General features: G+C 37.8%; 2 protein-coding genes across 10 annotated transcripts; both read left to right on the top strand.

The window, feature by feature from the left end:
- Nucleotides 1-68: 68 nt before the first annotated feature.
- Nucleotides 69-11,227, top strand: ARSK (arylsulfatase family member K). 9 transcript variants are annotated; one of them, XR_014939219.1, is made up of 10 exons: nucleotides 69-259; nucleotides 977-1,106; nucleotides 1,878-2,054; nucleotides 2,784-2,943; nucleotides 4,073-4,355; nucleotides 5,318-5,489; nucleotides 6,828-7,052; nucleotides 8,253-8,535; nucleotides 9,884-10,108; nucleotides 10,191-11,227. XR_014939219.1 is itself a non-coding variant. In XM_085528442.1 (9 exons), exons 3-9 carry the CDS (start codon nucleotides 1,996-1,998, stop codon nucleotides 10,466-10,468), a joined length of 1,389 nt encoding a protein of 462 aa, XP_085384568.1. In that variant the 5' UTR covers nucleotides 69-259; nucleotides 977-1,106; nucleotides 1,878-1,995; the 3' UTR covers nucleotides 10,469-11,227. The 9 variants fall into 9 exon arrangements, 4 of the variants coding, with proteins under 4 accessions (XP_085384568.1, XP_085384567.1, XP_085384569.1 ...); XR_014939221.1 differs by lacking the exon at nucleotides 8,253-8,535 and adding an exon at nucleotides 5,807-6,022; XR_014939220.1 differs by lacking the exon at nucleotides 1,878-2,054.
- Nucleotides 11,228-14,437: 3,210 nt separating this feature from the next.
- Nucleotides 14,438-17,402, top strand: RFESD (Rieske Fe-S domain containing). The gene is made up of 4 exons (XM_015849658.3): nucleotides 14,438-14,773; nucleotides 15,605-15,785; nucleotides 15,876-15,910; nucleotides 16,403-17,402. Exons 1-4 carry the CDS (start codon nucleotides 14,696-14,698, stop codon nucleotides 16,670-16,672), a joined length of 564 nt encoding a protein of 187 aa, XP_015705144.2. The 5' UTR covers nucleotides 14,438-14,695; the 3' UTR covers nucleotides 16,673-17,402.
- Nucleotides 17,403-17,661: the final 259 nt, after the last annotated feature.

Raw genomic sequence — 17,661 nt, 5'->3', positions numbered from 1 at the left:
TGGAGCGGACACGTCCCGCCCACCGCCCGGCCCGCTGTGTGCTGGGAGCTGTAGTTGTGCCGCTCTCCGCCCCGGAGCGGCTGCGTGCGGGGCGATGCGTTGTGCCGGGCCGATGCTGTTGCTGCGGGGGCTGCTCCTCATGGCTGCCGCTCACAGCGCAGTGCTGAGGCCTCCAAGGCATCCCTCCAGGTCAAGGCATCCCTCCAGGTCAAGGCATCCCTCCAGGCCCAACGTGGTGCTGGTGACCTGCGACTCCTTCGTGAGTAGCCGCGGCTCTGCGGGGCGTTTTAGGTTTACTAACCTAAAGGCTATGAGGCCTCCCCTCAGCTCCTCTGCGCTTCTCTTTTTCACAGTTGCACGTTGCTTGTTATTCGTGGGATAATTCCCCCGAGCTGTTTGTAAAATATGATATCCATCTTCAGAACCTTTCTTAAAACGCTTGTTTTGAAGTCTGTTTTCTTTCTAGTTGCTTGCTGAAGCTGCCAGCAGATCTGAAGCAGGCCTCTGTATGTTGGTGTTCTTATGGACTGATAGAATCATTAAGGTTGGAAAAGGCCACTAAGATTATCCAGTCCAACCATCAACCCACTGGATTCTAAACTGTATCACTTAATACCACATCTACACATTTCATGCAAGATTTCACCACCTCCGTAGGCAGACTATTACAGTGCCTCACCACTCATTCCAAGGATACATTTTCCCTAATATCCACCCTGAACCCATGGTGCAACTTAAGGCCTTTCCTTCTTATCCTATCAATAGTTACCTGGCAGAAAAGGTTGACCCCCACCTTGCTATGGCCTCCTTTAGGTAGCTGTGGATATACAGCTGTCTCTTGTGTTACTTCCTTTTTCCTTCTCTTGACAGTCAGCTGCGTTTGAGTAACACAGCGTCAAGTAAATAATTTATAAATTATTGCAAGCAGTAATCTGAGACAGTGATTCTTGTATGCTGTTATTCTATTTGACTGCAGGATGGACGTTTGACATTTTATCCAGGAAATCAGACTGTGGATTTGCCTTTCGTAAATTTTATGAAAAGACATGGCTCTGTCTTTCTCAATGCCTATACCAACTCTCCAATTTGTTGTCCTTCTCGAGCAGGTAGGACCAGGAGAAACATAATATAAATGCAAATAATTAATGCCTATGTCAATTTAAATGTACAGTAATTTCAAAGCCTTGAGAGTAGGGGAGCATTGCTGTGGTTTTCGCAGCCAGACCAATTAATTTTTTTTTTTTTGTAGTACCTGAAATTTACAGTGTTTTGATATTTGATCCTTTTTTTTTTTTTCTGTTTGTTGTGAAGTTTACATTTATTCCTATTGCCATTAAATACATTGCATATCATTTAGAGTCTTTAGTTACATATTTAAGTATTCTTTACTTGCTACAATCAGTGTTCCATATGCAACTTACCATTTGCAGAATTTAGAAGTTGAAAAGTCAGAAGTAAACCATATTCTTAAATCAAAGGTTTCATCTCAAAGTGTTTCTAGCCTTCTCAGTTGTCACAAAGACCCTCCAGAAATGGTGCAAATGAAATATCATCTACAGCTCTGTTGGAGCTGTAAATTGGAGGAAGCATCCTGGCATGACTGCAGCAGGCACAGGCTGCCAAGTTTACTGCTGTATTCTGTTTCTTGAGAACCTAGCTACTCCTTCTATTTCTCAGAATCAGGTTGTAATTGAATTGGGATTACATAAGCATGCTCTCAATCCTGCTTTCTTATTTTTGACTGTTGATTGCTGAGAACAATATTCTCCTGTTAATTTATTTAATTTTAAGAAATGTTCTGGAGATAGCAGCTAGTGCTCACAGTAAGAGGCTGCGTCACGAATCCAACAGGTCATCAATTTTGTTTGGCACTTCAGATTGTCCATCAGCATTATCAGGGATGTTGGTTGCTCATCACAAGTGCAGTTCCGAACCAGAGGGCACTTGTTTAACCAGTAGCTTGGAGACCTGCAAAGAACTGAGGATGCACCTGCGATGGAGGAGTCAGAAACTGTACTTGGAGGAAAGGAACAAACTGAGTGTAATCTTAGGCGGTGGGTGGGGAGAGTGTGGGTGTTGCTTTGATGTGGTGTTATTGGGTTTTAGTGTTAGTGAATTATCCATTGCTTAGTAGAGCTTCATTTTGCCTTAGGGTTGACTTTTGTCCCTAAATTGTCATAGGGAAGAGCAAATGATTCTTGTCAGGCTGCAAAGAAACAGGACAACTAGCTAATAAAAACTTATATTTTAGTTCCTTTCCAGACTTACCTTGGTCTCATTTCTTTTTGTCCCCTCTTTCAGAATCCAGCTGTGTTTCTACAGCTGGTTGTGAAGCAGATTACATGAAAAGGATAAAACTGAGGGCCTGTGGTATTTATAAATATAGCATACTGTAATTCACAAATGTACCTAATGTTAACACTAAAATCTAATTGAATTGAGGGGAGGTAATGCTTTGGAGTGCACATTCATGTTTCAACATTTTCTACACTACTGTGACATTTTATTTTTTCAATACATAAGAATATTTCATGATGTACAAAAATAAGTAAATTTATAGTGCATTGCAAGATGGGACCTTTCTGTCATTCTGGGGGTTATTTTTAGATGTTCATATTGATGATGAAAATAAGATTCAGAAGAGTAATATTTTATATTCTCACTCAACTGGGTCACAATTGGACTTTTTTTTAACTACTGAAATAATAAGATCCTTTCTCAACTTAGTTTTAGTTAGGAAGCATCCTTAATCTTCACAGACCATGTCTCATTTTATTTTTCAGCAATGTGGAGTGGTCTTTTCACTCACTTAACAGAATCATGGAATAACTTCAAAGGCCTGGATCCAGATTATGTTACATGGATGGATCTCATGCAGAAGCATGGCTACTACACGCAGAAGTATGGGAAACTGGATTATACTTCTGGACATCATTCGGTGAGGTAATCAGACAGATGTTTGTTCTGTAACATAGACGAGTTAGGCAAGTAGTCTGGCAAGCCTTTCTGACTGCGAACAGTTTGCTGGTAAAGGAGGTATGATCCCTCTTCATTCTCACTGAAAGTATCAGAAATCAGAATTTACTTCTGAAATTTTAAAATAGAATCTTAGAATCACCAAGTTTGGAAAAGACCTAAAAGATCATCCAGTCCGACTGTTCACCTATTACCAATATCTCCCACTACACCTTGTCCCTCCACACAACATCCAATCGTTCCTTGAACAATAATTTAACAAAACAGATAACCTGTTAAGCCCTTGCACTTTGATTCTACTTTCAGGGTCTGAATTTCTCATTGCTCTCTTTTTCACTCCTCTACCAAGTTTTCTGAAGGTTCTTATTTCTAGCTTATCTTTTTCTCCTCTTATGCCTGAGGGTCATTCTAGTCTTGTGTAAAAAATCTTCTGCGCTGTTCCAGATAATTGGTCTGAGGGGTTGGGGTTGATATTGTTTGTTTGTTTGCTTGCTTTTTCTGTTTTTGTTTTATTTTTATCCTATCCTCATTTTGATTAGATACCAATCTGGCCTGTATGTTTTTCTCTATCTGTCAGCATTATGGTATTGTCAGCAATTTTACACAGACACTACTCCTCTCCCCACATCTGATTTTACTCTTTAACTCTTTATCAAAAAGGCTTCTCTAAGTAGTTTCATCAGGGTTTTCAACTTGAAAGTGTGTGTGAATCTAAACAAAGGCTTAATTGAAAAATACAGTTACAGATAACACTAAGTAGTTCTTCTGGATATCAGGGATACAGTGGTAAAGTTTCAGTTAGAATAAAAATGGTTAGGTGTTCTTTAAATATCAATGATGAAATAATGAAAGGGAATTATTATGTCTTGAGCACTTCTGTGTTTTTCCTTGGAATTTCAGTGGTGATATTAAAATTACCCTGAACAAAATTAAGACAGGTAGAGATTTTAAGTTGAACGTTTTCTTATAATCCTGTTTTTGGTAGTTGTTGTCATTCAGTCTTGCAAAGAAGCTGGGACATCTGTAGCTCAGATTTCCCAGTGTCATGGAGGAAAGAAATCCTTTGAGTGCATATGTCTTGTGTCTGTATTCTCAGTAACCGTGTGGAAGCCTGGACTAGAGATGTTGAATTCCTGCTCCGGCAAGAAGGAAGACCCATGGTAAATCTTACTGGTGACAGGAAGCATGTGAGAGTGAGGAAAGCTGATTGGCAGGCTACTGACAAAGCAGTGACTTGGATAAAGGAAGTAGCCGTTAACCTCAGCCAACCATTTGCTCTTTACTTGGGGCTAAATTTACCACATCCATATCCATCACCTTACGCAGGAGAAAATTTTGGATCCTCTACATTTTTAACATCTCCATATTGGCTTGAAAAGGTATGTGCAGGTGAAAGTTAAATCTGAATTTGTTCATAACCTTATTATGAAATGTGTTTTATTTCTTGTAATTATTCAGATCAGATCCAGTTTTGATATTTCAGTATACAGTAAGTAGTACTTGGATAAGATGTTGGACTTTTGATGAAGTAAAATAATTTTGTTTTCCTGTAATGAAAAGATTTGTTATCACTGATGTGGACTCCCATAGCTAGAAACACATATATTTGAAATAGCTGGTCTGTCAGTAATATATTCAGAGATTTTCTGAAACAATGGAGTCCCTTTTCTCTAACTGTCCATATATGCAGAACTAGCAGAATATACAGATCTAACTTTGTATGTAATTTATCAGCTCCTTCTTTTGGCTTCAGTGCTTCTTTATTACTAAATGTCTTAATATATATAGAAATAAATAAAATGTGTTAGAGAATTGGACTAATGCATTGAAGATTTTTTTTTTATCAAGATGCCTTTACTTCTTATCCACTTTTCTGAAGACCTTCCCAGACCAAGTATAAATTTCTGTGTTGGTCTGTAGGAGCACATAACACCTAATCTTTTTGCTGCATGTCATATGTAGTTATCTCACATTTAATGAGATGATGTGCTGATGCTTCTGTAATTACTTTAGAGTACCGGTCTAGAAAATCAGTCCAATATGTCTCTCACGCTTAAGAAAGGTACAAGGGAAAAGCACGTATTTCTGAGTCCTGCCCTTCATTTGTATCTGACTTTTATAGCTCTTTTATAACTAGTTGACTCAATATCTTTGGAAGTATTGTAGAAATAGCAGCACCATGTAGCAGATAAGCTGCTGATGTCTCAAAGACTACAGACTGACAACTGACAAATTGTGCTAAAAAATTTTAAATTAAAGCTTTTTTTTTTTTGCTTTTTTTTTTTTTTTCCTTTAAATTGTTTAATTTAGTTTGCAGTATTACTTTCCTCTTTATTTTTAGGTAAAATATGAAGCTATTAAAATTCCCACGTGGTCTTCACTTTCAGAGATGCATCCAGTAGACTATTATTCATCTTACACCAAGAACTGTACAGGAGAGTTTACGAAGCAAGAAGTGAGAAGCATTAGAGCATTTTATTATGCTATGTGTGCAGAGACAGATGCTATTCTTGGTAAGTAAGGCTTCATAACACAGTGGGTTTTCTTGTTTGGATTTTTATGAAAAAGAAATTTTAAATAAAATGCTGATAGAACCAGTCTTTTGGAATAATAAAACAAAACATACCATTCAGATCTATGTGTAAGTTGCATAGATGTTGCTTAATCAATCTATTCAGTAAGTAACTGGATAGATTTTAAGGGTATTGCCAGGTGAATTCATTCTGAAAATTACTACCATGGCCCATCAATGAAACAGTAGAAGCTAAATAGGTACAGCAAAACTTTGTTGGATGTATGTGCAAAGGGAAATAAATATTCTTTTGTTAAGTGATAACTGCAAAAATAGAAATACAGAGGGAAACAGAACTTTGAGATTGTAAGCACCTTGCCTGGAGATTGATTTCAAGTGTCTGGATTCAATAACAACTACTGATCATGAATTAAGAAGTAAAGTTACCTTTGAAAGCTTCCTTAGTAACTTATGGAAAATGAAGAAGGTGGAAGAGTGAATTAAGCAGATGGATGGAGTTCTTTCTACTTTATGGTAAGATCTGTGTGAACAATTACAATGCAACATGATCATGATCTAGGGCTTTTTTTTTTTCTTAATGTGAATAATGGCAATGAAAGAACAAGAGTTTAATTGCCTTCTACTATGAAATCTATGAATAAGCAAGCAAATCTTTTTTTATTGTTGTTTCAATTTTACAATGATTAAGTAATTTAAAAGACATGGAATTACTGTTTCATATTTTATGAAAGGAAGGAGATCCAGAGGTACTTCAGGCAATAAAGGTGTTGCCCAGCTCAGTAAGTAACTGAGCTGTGCTCTAACTTTGTAATTTATTTTAAGTTTTTAACTAGTCTGTATAAACAAGAATCACCTTAATGTTTGAATGTTAACAATGTGCAATTGTGTTCCTTAATTGCTGATTTCACTGGTCTTGTCCATGTCTCCCTTGCACAAATGTCTGTGTAAGAGGTTCTTGTGGGCACATGCTGGAGAAATACCTACTGATAAGGCGCATACTGTGTGGAGTTACTTCTCTTGCAAGGCCAACTATTAGCTGTGACAGCAAAAATGCATCTCATGCTGTAGTGCATCTTTGCTCTTTGATGTTCTTGTGGTTGTTCAGTGCCTTCCAAACTGCCGTGAGAGTCAGACTCCTGCAACTTGCATACTGCTGTGTTATGTTCTGGGCTGGATGCTTTGTATTCTGTCTCCTCTGGCAGAGACAGGGTTCCCCAAATCTTTGAATAGAATTATTTGGAATTTGCGTGCCACTGTGTAGGTGTAGAAGTCTGAAGAGTATTTGTCCTATCTTTTGAAACCTTTTTTCTTGTTGCAGGTGAGATTATTTCAGCTCTGCGAGATACTGATCTTCTTAAAAAAACAATAATTATGTTCACTTCGGACCATGGGGAACTTGCTATGGAACACCGTCAGTTCTATAAAATGAGCATGTATGAAGGAAGTTCCCATGTTCCTCTTCTCATTATGGGCCCAGGCATAAGAAAGCAGCAACAAGTATCAGCTGTGGTCTCTCTGGTGGATATATATCCTACTATGCTTGGTGAGTTGAGTCATTTAAAATGATTTTTTTTAAGTTATTAATTATTATTGTATATTTGCAGTGTAGTCAGAATTATGTCTCTGTGAAACAATGTAGTAACAGAACTGATGGATTATGGAGGGAGCACACACGTGTACTTAATGTCGAAAGCAGGGAAAGTGTATAAAAATTAAATAAAGGAACTGATGATTTTCCTTTGTACTGTTACTGTCATTCTCACAATTCTCACCAAAAAAATGATTTTATATGGGATTATTTTAAAAATTTATTGGGAGATACAAAGTAATCAGACACAGTTTAGATATGAGTAATCCTTTCTAGCCTTCACATTGAACAGTTAGTTTACTATAGAAATTAGAATGTAAATGCATCCAGAAAGGAGATTATACCCCAAAAAATAGCAGTTTCATTATATTGTCAAAGGAATTCCCTTTATAAAGTGTCGACTGGAAGAAACTCAGTATAGACTTTTGTACAGGAAGTGTATAATTTATGTGGGCAAGTATACTAAGGTGTGATAATGCGTATCTGTGCTTATCTTCATGAATATGGAAATATTCTTTATAGGACAAAGAAACAGTTGAAAAGGATTCTCATTAAGTTACTTTGAGGAGTGCATTTTTGAACTGTTACCTGTTCTATCAAAGGTATCAGACAAGATGTGAATCTTTTTGGAACTAAGTGTTAGGCACCATTCCAGGCTTTATCTAGGATATTTTAGGCTACTGATTAGAAATATATGTTTTTTTTCAAAGCACTCAGCAAAGCTCTTTATTTAAAAGGATCAGATGTAGGCTGCAATTGCCTGAGAGAATGTGGGGCAAAAGATTATACTGTACTTACAGCAGCAGAAGACAGAGAAAATCCTTTTCTATGTTATCTTAGGTGGATTTTTTATAAACAGAACAAATTATACTTATCTGCTTGTCTCTTCTCAAAACTTAGGAAACACTTAACATATAACCTGAGTAGTTTTCTTTTTGCTCTACCGAATTCTGATTATGTGTAAAGAAGTCTGTTTCAGATACATTCAGACAAAAGTTGCAGTACCATACTTGAAGACTTCACTTCTTTTTTTGTGCTTTTGCCACAAGGAACGTAATTATTCAGGTGGTTTGCCATCCTTTTCTCCTGCTCTTTGTCTCTGTTATTTTCCTGTGGAACCCTGTGTTTATTAGTTCTTTCCTTCTGTTCTGGCAGTTTCTTCTTCCTGTAATCAGAATATCAAAAAATCCAGATAATTCAAGATGAACATGAAAGTATGAAGAATCACTTCTATCTTCTGCTGACTCTTCAAGCTGCGTGCTGCTGCAGACTAATGAGAAATCAGATTTCAAGTCTTTTTCTTCATAATTGTCATCCCTATGCCTCGCTTTGTCTTGAAGCTTTAGTCTCCCTAAAGATTTACTTGAATTTACTTTAGGTGTGCCCTATATCATGTGTGGTACATAGGGTTCATCCCAGCAGACTCTGTGTGATTCAGGTAATTAACCCAGAAGTGCATCAATTTTTTATTTCTTTTTTTAACAGGATGTAGCTTTCCACCAGACAACACTAGGTCTGTTGGTTTATATAGGTGTACTTTTGGATGTCCTGTAAAGCAGGAAGTATTGAAAATGCCAGCTGGGACATTTCTTGCATTTGGAGAATACAGTACTGCTGTTAATAGTTATTAGTTTAGGGTGAGGGATGGGAAAGGCTTATACCTCTCTTTGGTTTTCTTCAGATTAAGCATTCATTTGTACAGGTTTTAGCCTCCACGCTGGATGCAGTAGGTTTGTAATGTTACAGTCTTCCTAATGCTTGGTCAGATGCAGAACTGATTCTCTGGAGGAAGAACTATGAATTACTGACAGGTGTCTGTGTTATAGGAACAGAAGAGAAGAGAGAAGATGGGTGTTGAAAAACTCACCTGTGGGCAATCTATATTGCTGAGTATCACTGTAAGAGAGTATTAGACACAACTGAGCATGGAATGGAATCCTCTGTGAAATGAAATATTGAATTTTGAGTGCTGTATTCAGTAGGGTAATTAAAAATAACATGATAGTCATACTCCTTTTTTTAGGAAATTCTGAGGTAACATGGATGAGATTCTCAGCTGTACTTTCTAGAGTGACTCTAAAAGATGTTTACAACTTTTTAATGCTTCCCAGATCTTTGGGAGCTGGAGATACTTGTGATGTGGTTTTATACCAAGGGCCTATCCGAGCTAGAGGATCTTCCAGTAGGCTATAGAGTATCTGTAGTAGGCTACAGAGTCATCTTGTGTATTTTCAATATGTTTTCAATATGTTCAATATCAACACCACCTCTGTTGCTGTCTTTATCTCCAGCCCTACCAAGTACCCCTATTCCTGAGTTTCTCCACCTGTTTTATATATGTAATAACTATAATGACTGCCTTTCACACAATATTTTTCTAGTCATAGATGAAGAATGCTGGTTAGGAGCTAAGTACCAGTAAGTGTTACACCAGGGAGCTTGAGGGGTATGGAATCTCATAGGGTCATCAGTCTGAGGTGGCCATGTGGGAAGGGCATAAAAAATAAAAAAGCAGAATCTGTCACTGGAATAGATACACGTTTTAACAAATGTTTTAAAGAGTGACATAGGTAGAGCTGGTACTGCTTCTGGTCAAGATGGTGAGCAACTTAAGTAAGAAAATTTCTTAAAGATATGCTGTTATTTGCATGTTTTTTGGTGTGGTTTCTGTGTTCTAGCAATATCTAGTTTATTGCAGTGTATATTCAGAGACATGTAGCTTTAGATAAGACTTTGTTCATTGTATTAACCTCAGTGCAACTTTGAATATGTGTATCTTTGCTTAGATCTAGCAAGAATTCCTGTCGTGCAGAACCTCAGTGGATATTCTCTTTTACCCCTGCTGCTTGAAGAGGCAGAGGATGAAGTGTCTCACAGAGGCCCTCGGCCCTCGTGGGTGCTGAGTGAGTTCCATGGCTGCAATGTGAATGCTTCCACATACATGCTTCGAACTGATCAATGGAAGTATATCACGTACTCAGATGGCGTCTCAGTGCCTCCACAACTGTTTGGTATGTTATAATTCTTGTGTCCTAACTGAACAATTAATTTATTTACATGCAGACCCTTTATTGCCTTTTTTATTTGTTGCAGACCTTTCTGCTGATCCAGATGAGCTGACAAATATTGCCATAAAATTCCCAGAAACAGTACAATCCTTGGACAAAATACTTCGCTCAATAGTGAACTATCCAAGAGTTTCTTCGTCTGTTCATGACTATAACAAAAGACAGTTTATCGCCTGGAAACAAAGTTTGGGCCAGAATTACTCAAATGTTATTGCCAACCTTAGATGGCATCAGGACTGGTTAAAGGAACCAAAAAAATACGAGAATGCAATTGACAAGTGGCTCAGCCAAAGGGAACCCTAAAATAAGTATATTAATAACATACAAATGTCACAGATTTAATATAACTGAGGAGATGGCAACATTCTGCATTTGCGATTTTCTGTTGTTTTTCAATTGTTAAAATTATTATCTTATGCAAGCTATTTAAAGCAAAGATGCCTGAAGTATTACTGCATTGTGCTAGAAAGCCCAAAGTATTTCATGTTACTGGCTGGTGTAAGAAATCTAGATTTTATATATTAAAATTCTGTAGCGTGTAAGAATGCATAGGAAGAATGGTACGTAAGTTTTAATCACGTCTCTAGGACATGTAGCTGGTTGCCAAAATGCAGAGTATCGATCATTAGAACTTAACAGGAGATTGCAATTTGAAGGACAGGTTAAAGCAAGAATTATGTGTTATGGTGGGATACTTGTTACACTGACATATGCTAGAGCCAACTTTCCACCAAGGCAGACTGTCCATTACAAATACATAGTCATCCACTTTGGAGATGCTGCATGGATTAGAATTTCATTGGAAAGATAGCAACTAGTGGTCTGAACGTTAATTTATTTATTTGATTACTTTATATTTCATCATTCCATTTTCACTGAGTCTTCGTATTTGAAGACAGACCTTCTTATCTCTGGCTTTTGGGTTTGGATTTAGCATGCATCACTCTTCAAAATAAATGCGTAGTACTACTCAGGGGCTCTGGCTACCCAATGGCTGCACATTAAATGTGTCTGTAATTAAGATAAATTGGTTCTTTGTTCACTGTTGGAAATAAAAGGGGGGGGGGGGAAAAACAACAACCCAACAGTGACAAAAATAAATCCCTCAGACAGAACTTGTGATTCAAACTGTTTTCTGAAAAGTAATGTTGAGATTTTGCACAACATTAAGTTGAAAACTGATTGAGTGGATTTCCACTGTACAGTTAAATTCTGCAGGTCAATATACTAATGTACGAAGCTTTGAACATAAAATATACCCAGAGAAGATGGAGCTGTAGCTTGCAAAAGAAAACAAATAAAGCTACTATTTCTCATTTGCCTGGAGATGTGGCTAAAGAAAGAAACACCAAAGCAGTTTTGGAAGAAGGTAAGATTTAACTGGTAAATTGACTTTTCCTAGGTGAAAAATACTTTAAGCAGCACATACAGCTGCTTATTTTTGGATGCTGTTGGTGCTGCTATAGTAGCAATTCAGGATGATGTTATTACTCATGCCTGAGTGTTGCCTGGGATTTTAATAAAGTACTCAGCAATAATGGTAAGCTGGAAAAATATAAACACGAAAAATACGAGTGTTTTCTGATAGAATGCAGGTAGGGTACTTAGCTGTAAACAACTTACCACACTATCTCATAGTCTCATAGTCTCATGCGGGTTGGAAGGGACCTTAGAGATCATCGAGTCCAACCCCCCGGGATTCGAGCCTCTGTGTAGCAGAGCGGCACTTCTACCACTTGCGCCACAGGGGATTCGAACGCAGGGCCTCTGGTGTTGCAAAGTGGCGTCTTTAACCACTGTGCCACTGGAGGCACACAAAATTGTAAAAATTTTATCTTTTTAATTGTGTTCATAGATAATTAAGGATAATCTTATACTGCTTATTGCTTTGGTTTTGTTCCCCCTCTACCCTCCTTTTTCCTTTGTTTGTTATAATCATGGAACAAATTAATAAATTATTAATACATTTATTATTTATTAATAAATTAATAAATAGATAATATAAATAATGACATACAACATCAGAAATAAACAGTAATGCAGGTGTGAGATAGAACAAATTGAGATGAATTGGGGAATGAAAGGGTGATGAAATACTGATGTGGTCAAGCACATTTTTAGATAAGTCAGGACAAGAAGCATTTGGAAATTTAGCAAGTTGGTCTGATTATGTTCTTTGCATTTACTGTCTTCAAGGACTTAACAATAACAATAAAACCAATAAAAACCAAAACCCAAGAAAAATGGGCAATGTACAGATGTTTCTGTTTTTTTCTAACTGTGTGTTCTTAGAGGTCATTGCAGAGGTGAGAATCTACCTTTGTCAGGATGCCTAGCCTGATCCGCAACAAAAATAAAAATAAAAATAAAAATAAAAATAAAAAAATCAGTGGATAAATCCAGGTTTTGTATGGAATTAGAAAACTTTTTTTAAAATTAGTTGGAATAAATAAATAAATACATAAATAACGATATGGAAATAGAGTCTATATGAAATTACTGTAAGATAGAATCACAGAATGCTTTAAGTTATAAGGAAGTGTAAAGCCCTTCTGGTCCCAACCCTGTGCTCTGGGCAGGGCTGCCCCACATCAGCTCAGGCTGCCCAGAGCCCAATCCAAACTGGCCTTGATTCACGGATAGGGTACCACAGTTCTCTGGGCAGCCAAATCTCCCCTCTTCTGGTTTAAAAGCATTCATCTTGGTCCTCTCACTAGGTGCACAACTGACTAAAAGCAGTCTTGGTTGTAGATACCAAAAATTTTAAAGTGAGAAGTCTGATTAAAGAGAGCTTGCGAGAATTTGACATACCCCTGTTTCGCATTTTTATAAGGATTTTGAATGTAAGAGTAGAAGTATTACTTATTAACCATGAGAAAATGCACCCTAAGAGAGCTCTGAGCATCTAAAATTCAAAGTAGTCTTCATTAGATGAAAAAATTACCAGAAATCTATTAGATACAATTCATCAGAGATTTAGCTAAAGGTCAAAATAAAAATGTGAATCAGATTTGTTTCAGACTTCAGAGAAACCATGGTAAGTCCTCTTGCATGAATAAAGATGCTGGAAGAGCTCAGCAGACTGCTGTCACAGCAAAATAATAAATAAATAAATAAATAAATAGGCTTCATCTTTTTGGTGAGTGAAGTTAAATACCTATTGTATAGCACACTAAAAGCTTTGCCAGCCTTTACAAGTCTTTACCACCAACATTAATTGCAAGTTGACATGAGTTACTGTAATGCTGTTCTGTATAAAGTGCCACACACTTTGTAGAAAGTCCCTACTTTCAGAACAATGTATTTTCTGAGGAAAATCCACATTCAGCCTAACTTTGCAGGCAGTTTTAGATGCTGTTGCTACCTGTCAGAATCTGGCACCTTAACTCTGGTACAACACATGTACCTACCAATTTTGATCCAAGACAGGACACTCATAGAAAAGAGTGAATCATAGGGGGGAAAAAAAGCTCGTTCAAGACCTTTGGACAGACGTGTGTGTCAGAGACAAAGCATACAATGAACATCAAATCCTGTGTCACTGAGCTAGAGCTGATTTGTGACCTGAAAGGGACACAAGGAAAAGTCCTGCTGATATCCAACAAGTCTTGCCCTGACTTGACCTACTTCCTTTCCCCATCTTGGCTGTGCTAGTGACACCATAAATATGTGCACATTGCAGCAGACAAAGAACTAAAAAGGTCCTGTTTAGCAGGCAGTGACACACCAGCAGAGGGGTGTCTGGGATTTCTTTCTACTTACAGGACTAATGACTGAGGGGAAATGAAAAGCAAGTATAAACAGGGATGGGAAAAAATGGTGAAAATCAAGAAGCCTTTGGTCAGCCTACACTGTGCACTGACCCGAGGTGTGCTGTACCCCGAGTTCTGCTCCTTGAGGGCACACTGATGGCAGCTCCTGCTGGATGGTCCACCTCAGAAAGTGAATTCAGGGTCTTTTCTGGGAAAGATGGGATGTATAGAAAGTGTCCTTTTTGATTACATAGAGATTTTTCTCCTACAGCTGGAGACAAGGATCTCATAGTTGCCTTTAACAGAAGTGGCAAAACACCCCCAAGGTCCCAGTGCTGGGCTGAGTGGGAAGCCCACAGCCTGGCCTGCCCGCAGTGCCTGTTGAGAGCTGTAGGCAGCCAGCAGGTCTGCCCAGCATAGCAGCTGGTGGGGAGCGGAGCTGCTGAGGCAGGGTGAGCACAGCAGGCAGTACGTGACTTCAGGCAGGGCTTCATGCGCAGTGTCCCACAGGAGGAGTGCTGCTTACAGGGAGAAACGCAGCAAGAGGAACTCTGCGCTCTTGATCTCCTGTTATCAGGGCAGAGCAGCTCGGCCCTACTCCTTATCAGCCGTGTCAGAGCTCGCTTCGGCCATGCTGAGCCTCTGTACAGCCTGTCCCTGTGTGCTCCGGGGGCCAGACCCTCAGCTAACAGCTTTTTGTGAGGAAGTGCTTTGATAAATGCTGTCACACTTGTGAACAAAGCAGCACTAGTTATCATAGGAGCACTGAAGAGAGCAGATGTTGGACATCATTATTCTGAGCATTCATTTCTTCACCTGCTTTCTCATCTCTGTTTTGATCTGGTGGGGATCTAAGGTACTGTGTGACTTGCTGCGTGGCGGATAAGTGGCACTGCTCTTTGTAGCTCTTAACCCTCTTTGCAACTGGATTCCATGCTTATGTGGTTCCTCTTTGTTCTCAACATGCACAAAGACTTTTTTTTTAGCCTGATCTTCTGAGGAAGTGAGGGTAGCAGGGTTGCACTAGGACTTTGAGGTGACTGGAACACAGCAGCTAATTGTGAGTGAAATTAGTAGGAGGACAGGCTTTATGATGAAAGGGGGAGGCATGCATATGTCTTCTGCTAAGAAAGGCTTTTTGATGTTTGAAATACATAAAGTGATGAAGGCAAAGGCAGAACATGGCTGCTAAAAAGCCCAAGTTTAGTACATCTTCCCTAACAAAGATTTTTTAATTCCCTTTATTTTTTTACTGTTGGCTTCTACAGGCTTGTATTTCTATCCATAGTATCGTACTAAGTCCCCCAACTACCATTTATCCTTTGCATAGCTAAATACCTTAGTGCCTCACATTTAGTGTCACTGGATTTATGAGGGAGATGGGGATTAAAATGTAGATTGAATAGGCTCAACTTGGAATTAATCTTGTCTCAGCCTCAGGCATCAGGTTTGCAGCAGTTGGTATTTCCAGTTCCACTTCTGTTAGTGAACATTATCACTACACTCCTGTGCTTTGCTTTATGTGCACACTGATAATATTGTACTGAAACCTGTGTCCCATTCATCATACATGGTAAGTGAGCCGTGTTTTTCCCTGGAGCAGGGACACACGTTTTCCATGTAGAAATCCAAACTTGGACTGTTTTATGAGGTGTTTTTTTAATTTTTAATTTTTTTGTGTTTTAAGGGTGTGACTTCACACAGCCCGAGCAAAGAAACAGTTGAAACGGAGCCAGATGGTCTTGTATTAGTTGGAAAAGTAAATGACATAATAAAGTCCCAAAGAATAACAGCCAAAGTCAATGGCAGAGAAGTTGTTGTTTTCTACCGTGAAGGGAGATTTTATGCTCTGGACTCTCGCTGTTACCGTAAGATATTCACTCACACAACATCAGTATTGTAACAATTAAGCATTTGTTTTGCTGCATAAATTAATATCACATTCTACCATGTTTCAGATGAAGGTGGCCCTTTACATCTTGGAGAAATAGAGGTACGTAAGCAAAATAAAAATAATTTATGTGCATAGAGACTTTTGAAATCTCCAGTTCATTCTATTCAAAAAAATTTGTCAAAACAGAATAAAAATATGGGTATATAAGTAAAAATAATGCTTCCTGTCATGCTTTTTACATGCTTATTTGTCTCAGGAGACTGAAATGCTGAAATGAGGAGTGAAAATCTGATTCTCAGTGCTGTATGGATACATTCTATAATGGTAGACTGTTATGATTAGTTATTATATTACAAAAAGTGTAATGAAAGCTTGGTATTATTCACAGTTGAGCAGTAGGGTCCAGACCAAGTGGATCATTGGTTCAGTTGTTTACTGCTGGAATAAGGTGCTCTTAGGAGTGAGAATCTATATGCTACCAGAATAATAGGAAGCTTTGCAGCTGTATCTCCAGATATGCTTAAGATGGGAATTTTTACAAAGAGAATAATTAGATGCTGATAACTTGCTTTTTCTTCTTTGTTTTTTAAGGACATCAATGGTCAGCCATGTATTATCTGTCCTTGGCATAAGTATACAATCGCACTGGAAACGGGAGAAGGATTATATCAAGGAGTAAACCCTTTGGAGCCATCACCAACACCACAGTGGCAGTCAAAAGGAGTTAAACAAAGGATTTATAAAGTTACAGTACAGAATAAGAATGTTTATGTGAGTCCTCCAGATCTGTCTGTAAGTTTTGACTCTGATTATTTTGCTGAGAAGTACAAAAATGAGGGTGATTTAGCTATGAAAAAATAAAGCAAATCACAATCATCAGAGCAGGTTTTGGAAGGAAAACAAAAACCTGCTGAATGTCTCTATGTAGAATTGTCATGAAATGAAAATATAACATGGCTGTCAATATTGTTTCCAGCTTAAATTCTAATGTTAATATAATGAACTCAGTATTGTAGAAATCAATAAGATAAGGAGCTCTGCATAACTGGGGATATGACTGAGCCTGTGCCAGTGATTTTTTGTTTTTACTTCTGAATTTCAATAATACTTATTTGCAGCAGAGCTCTTATAGTGCTTATTGTTTTTTAAATCATCTTTTGCTAGAATTATTTTAAGTTTCAGGAAGGAATGTTATATATTACTGCATATTAAACATTTTTTTAGTTCAAGATAAATAGTCTAGTATAAAGGTTATGTTCATATATGCAACAGTTTGTACTTCTGTTTAACTGATGTAGAATTTTATAACTTCATAGATATGTGAGAAATTTCTGCATTTTTTTTTATAAATCTGAAAGGCCAGATTTTCACAAAGAGAAGTGCAAAATCTGAGCACATTCTGATATTCATCTTCATGCCTATTCCTATATTGCTATGAAGATTTTATGAAAGCGTTTATTTTTCTTTTCTTTATTGAACTCTTCTGGCAGTTCAAGTAATCAGACATATATTTGTCAAGTGTAAATTGTTCTTCCTGATTCTATTGTTGGATAAGAAAGAAACTGTTCAGTAAAAAAAGACTGATATGAAAGATTATGGTTCTTGTTTGTTTTCATGTTTTAAAATACATCAATATATATTCACTTCAAAAAGTAAGCTTCCTATTTAGAGCCAAAAGTTAGGGTTCTATATTTGAGTTCCCTGCATAGCATCAGATCTGCACTGATAACTGTGCTCCCAGAATGGAGAAGTTTACCCTCTGTGTTGTGTTGCGTGAAGGGCAGTCTGTGCTCTGCAGCACAGTGAGATCTTCCTGTCCAGGTCACAGCTTTCAGAAAGCTGAAAATACT

Source organism: Coturnix japonica, chromosome Z, assembly GCF_054131305.1.
Source record: "Coturnix japonica strain WE chromosome Z, WE-NBRP24, whole genome shotgun sequence".
NCBI lineage: Eukaryota > Metazoa > Chordata > Aves > Galliformes > Phasianidae > Coturnix > Coturnix japonica.
The sequence above is the reverse complement of the archived record's forward strand: the minus strand, read 5'-3'. Positions and strand labels throughout refer to the sequence as shown.

What these genes read in the sequence shown, in the direction of transcription:
- RFESD (XM_015849658.3), top strand. Translation starts at nt 14,696, where the DNA reads ATGTTGGACATCATTATTCTGAGCATTCATTTCTTCACCTGCTTTCTC. An exon ending in TCTGGACTCTCGCTGTTACC is followed by an intron (nt 15,786 to 15,875) that starts GTAAGATATTCA and finishes ACCATGTTTCAG; the next exon opens with ATGAAGGTGGCCCTTTACAT. An exon ending in TACATCTTGGAGAAATAGAG is followed by an intron (nt 15,911 to 16,402) that starts GTACGTAAGCAA and finishes TTGTTTTTTAAG; the next exon opens with GACATCAATGGTCAGCCATG.
- ARSK (XM_085528441.1), top strand. Translation starts at nt 95, where the DNA reads ATGCGTTGTGCCGGGCCGATGCTGTTGCTGCGGGGGCTGCTCCTCATG. An exon ending in TGGTGACCTGCGACTCCTTC is followed by an intron (nt 260 to 976) that starts GTGAGTAGCCGC and finishes ATTTGACTGCAG; the next exon opens with GATGGACGTTTGACATTTTA. An exon ending in AGAGACAGATGCTATTCTTG is followed by an intron (nt 5,490 to 6,827) that starts GTAAGTAAGGCT and finishes TTCTTGTTGCAG; the next exon opens with GTGAGATTATTTCAGCTCTG.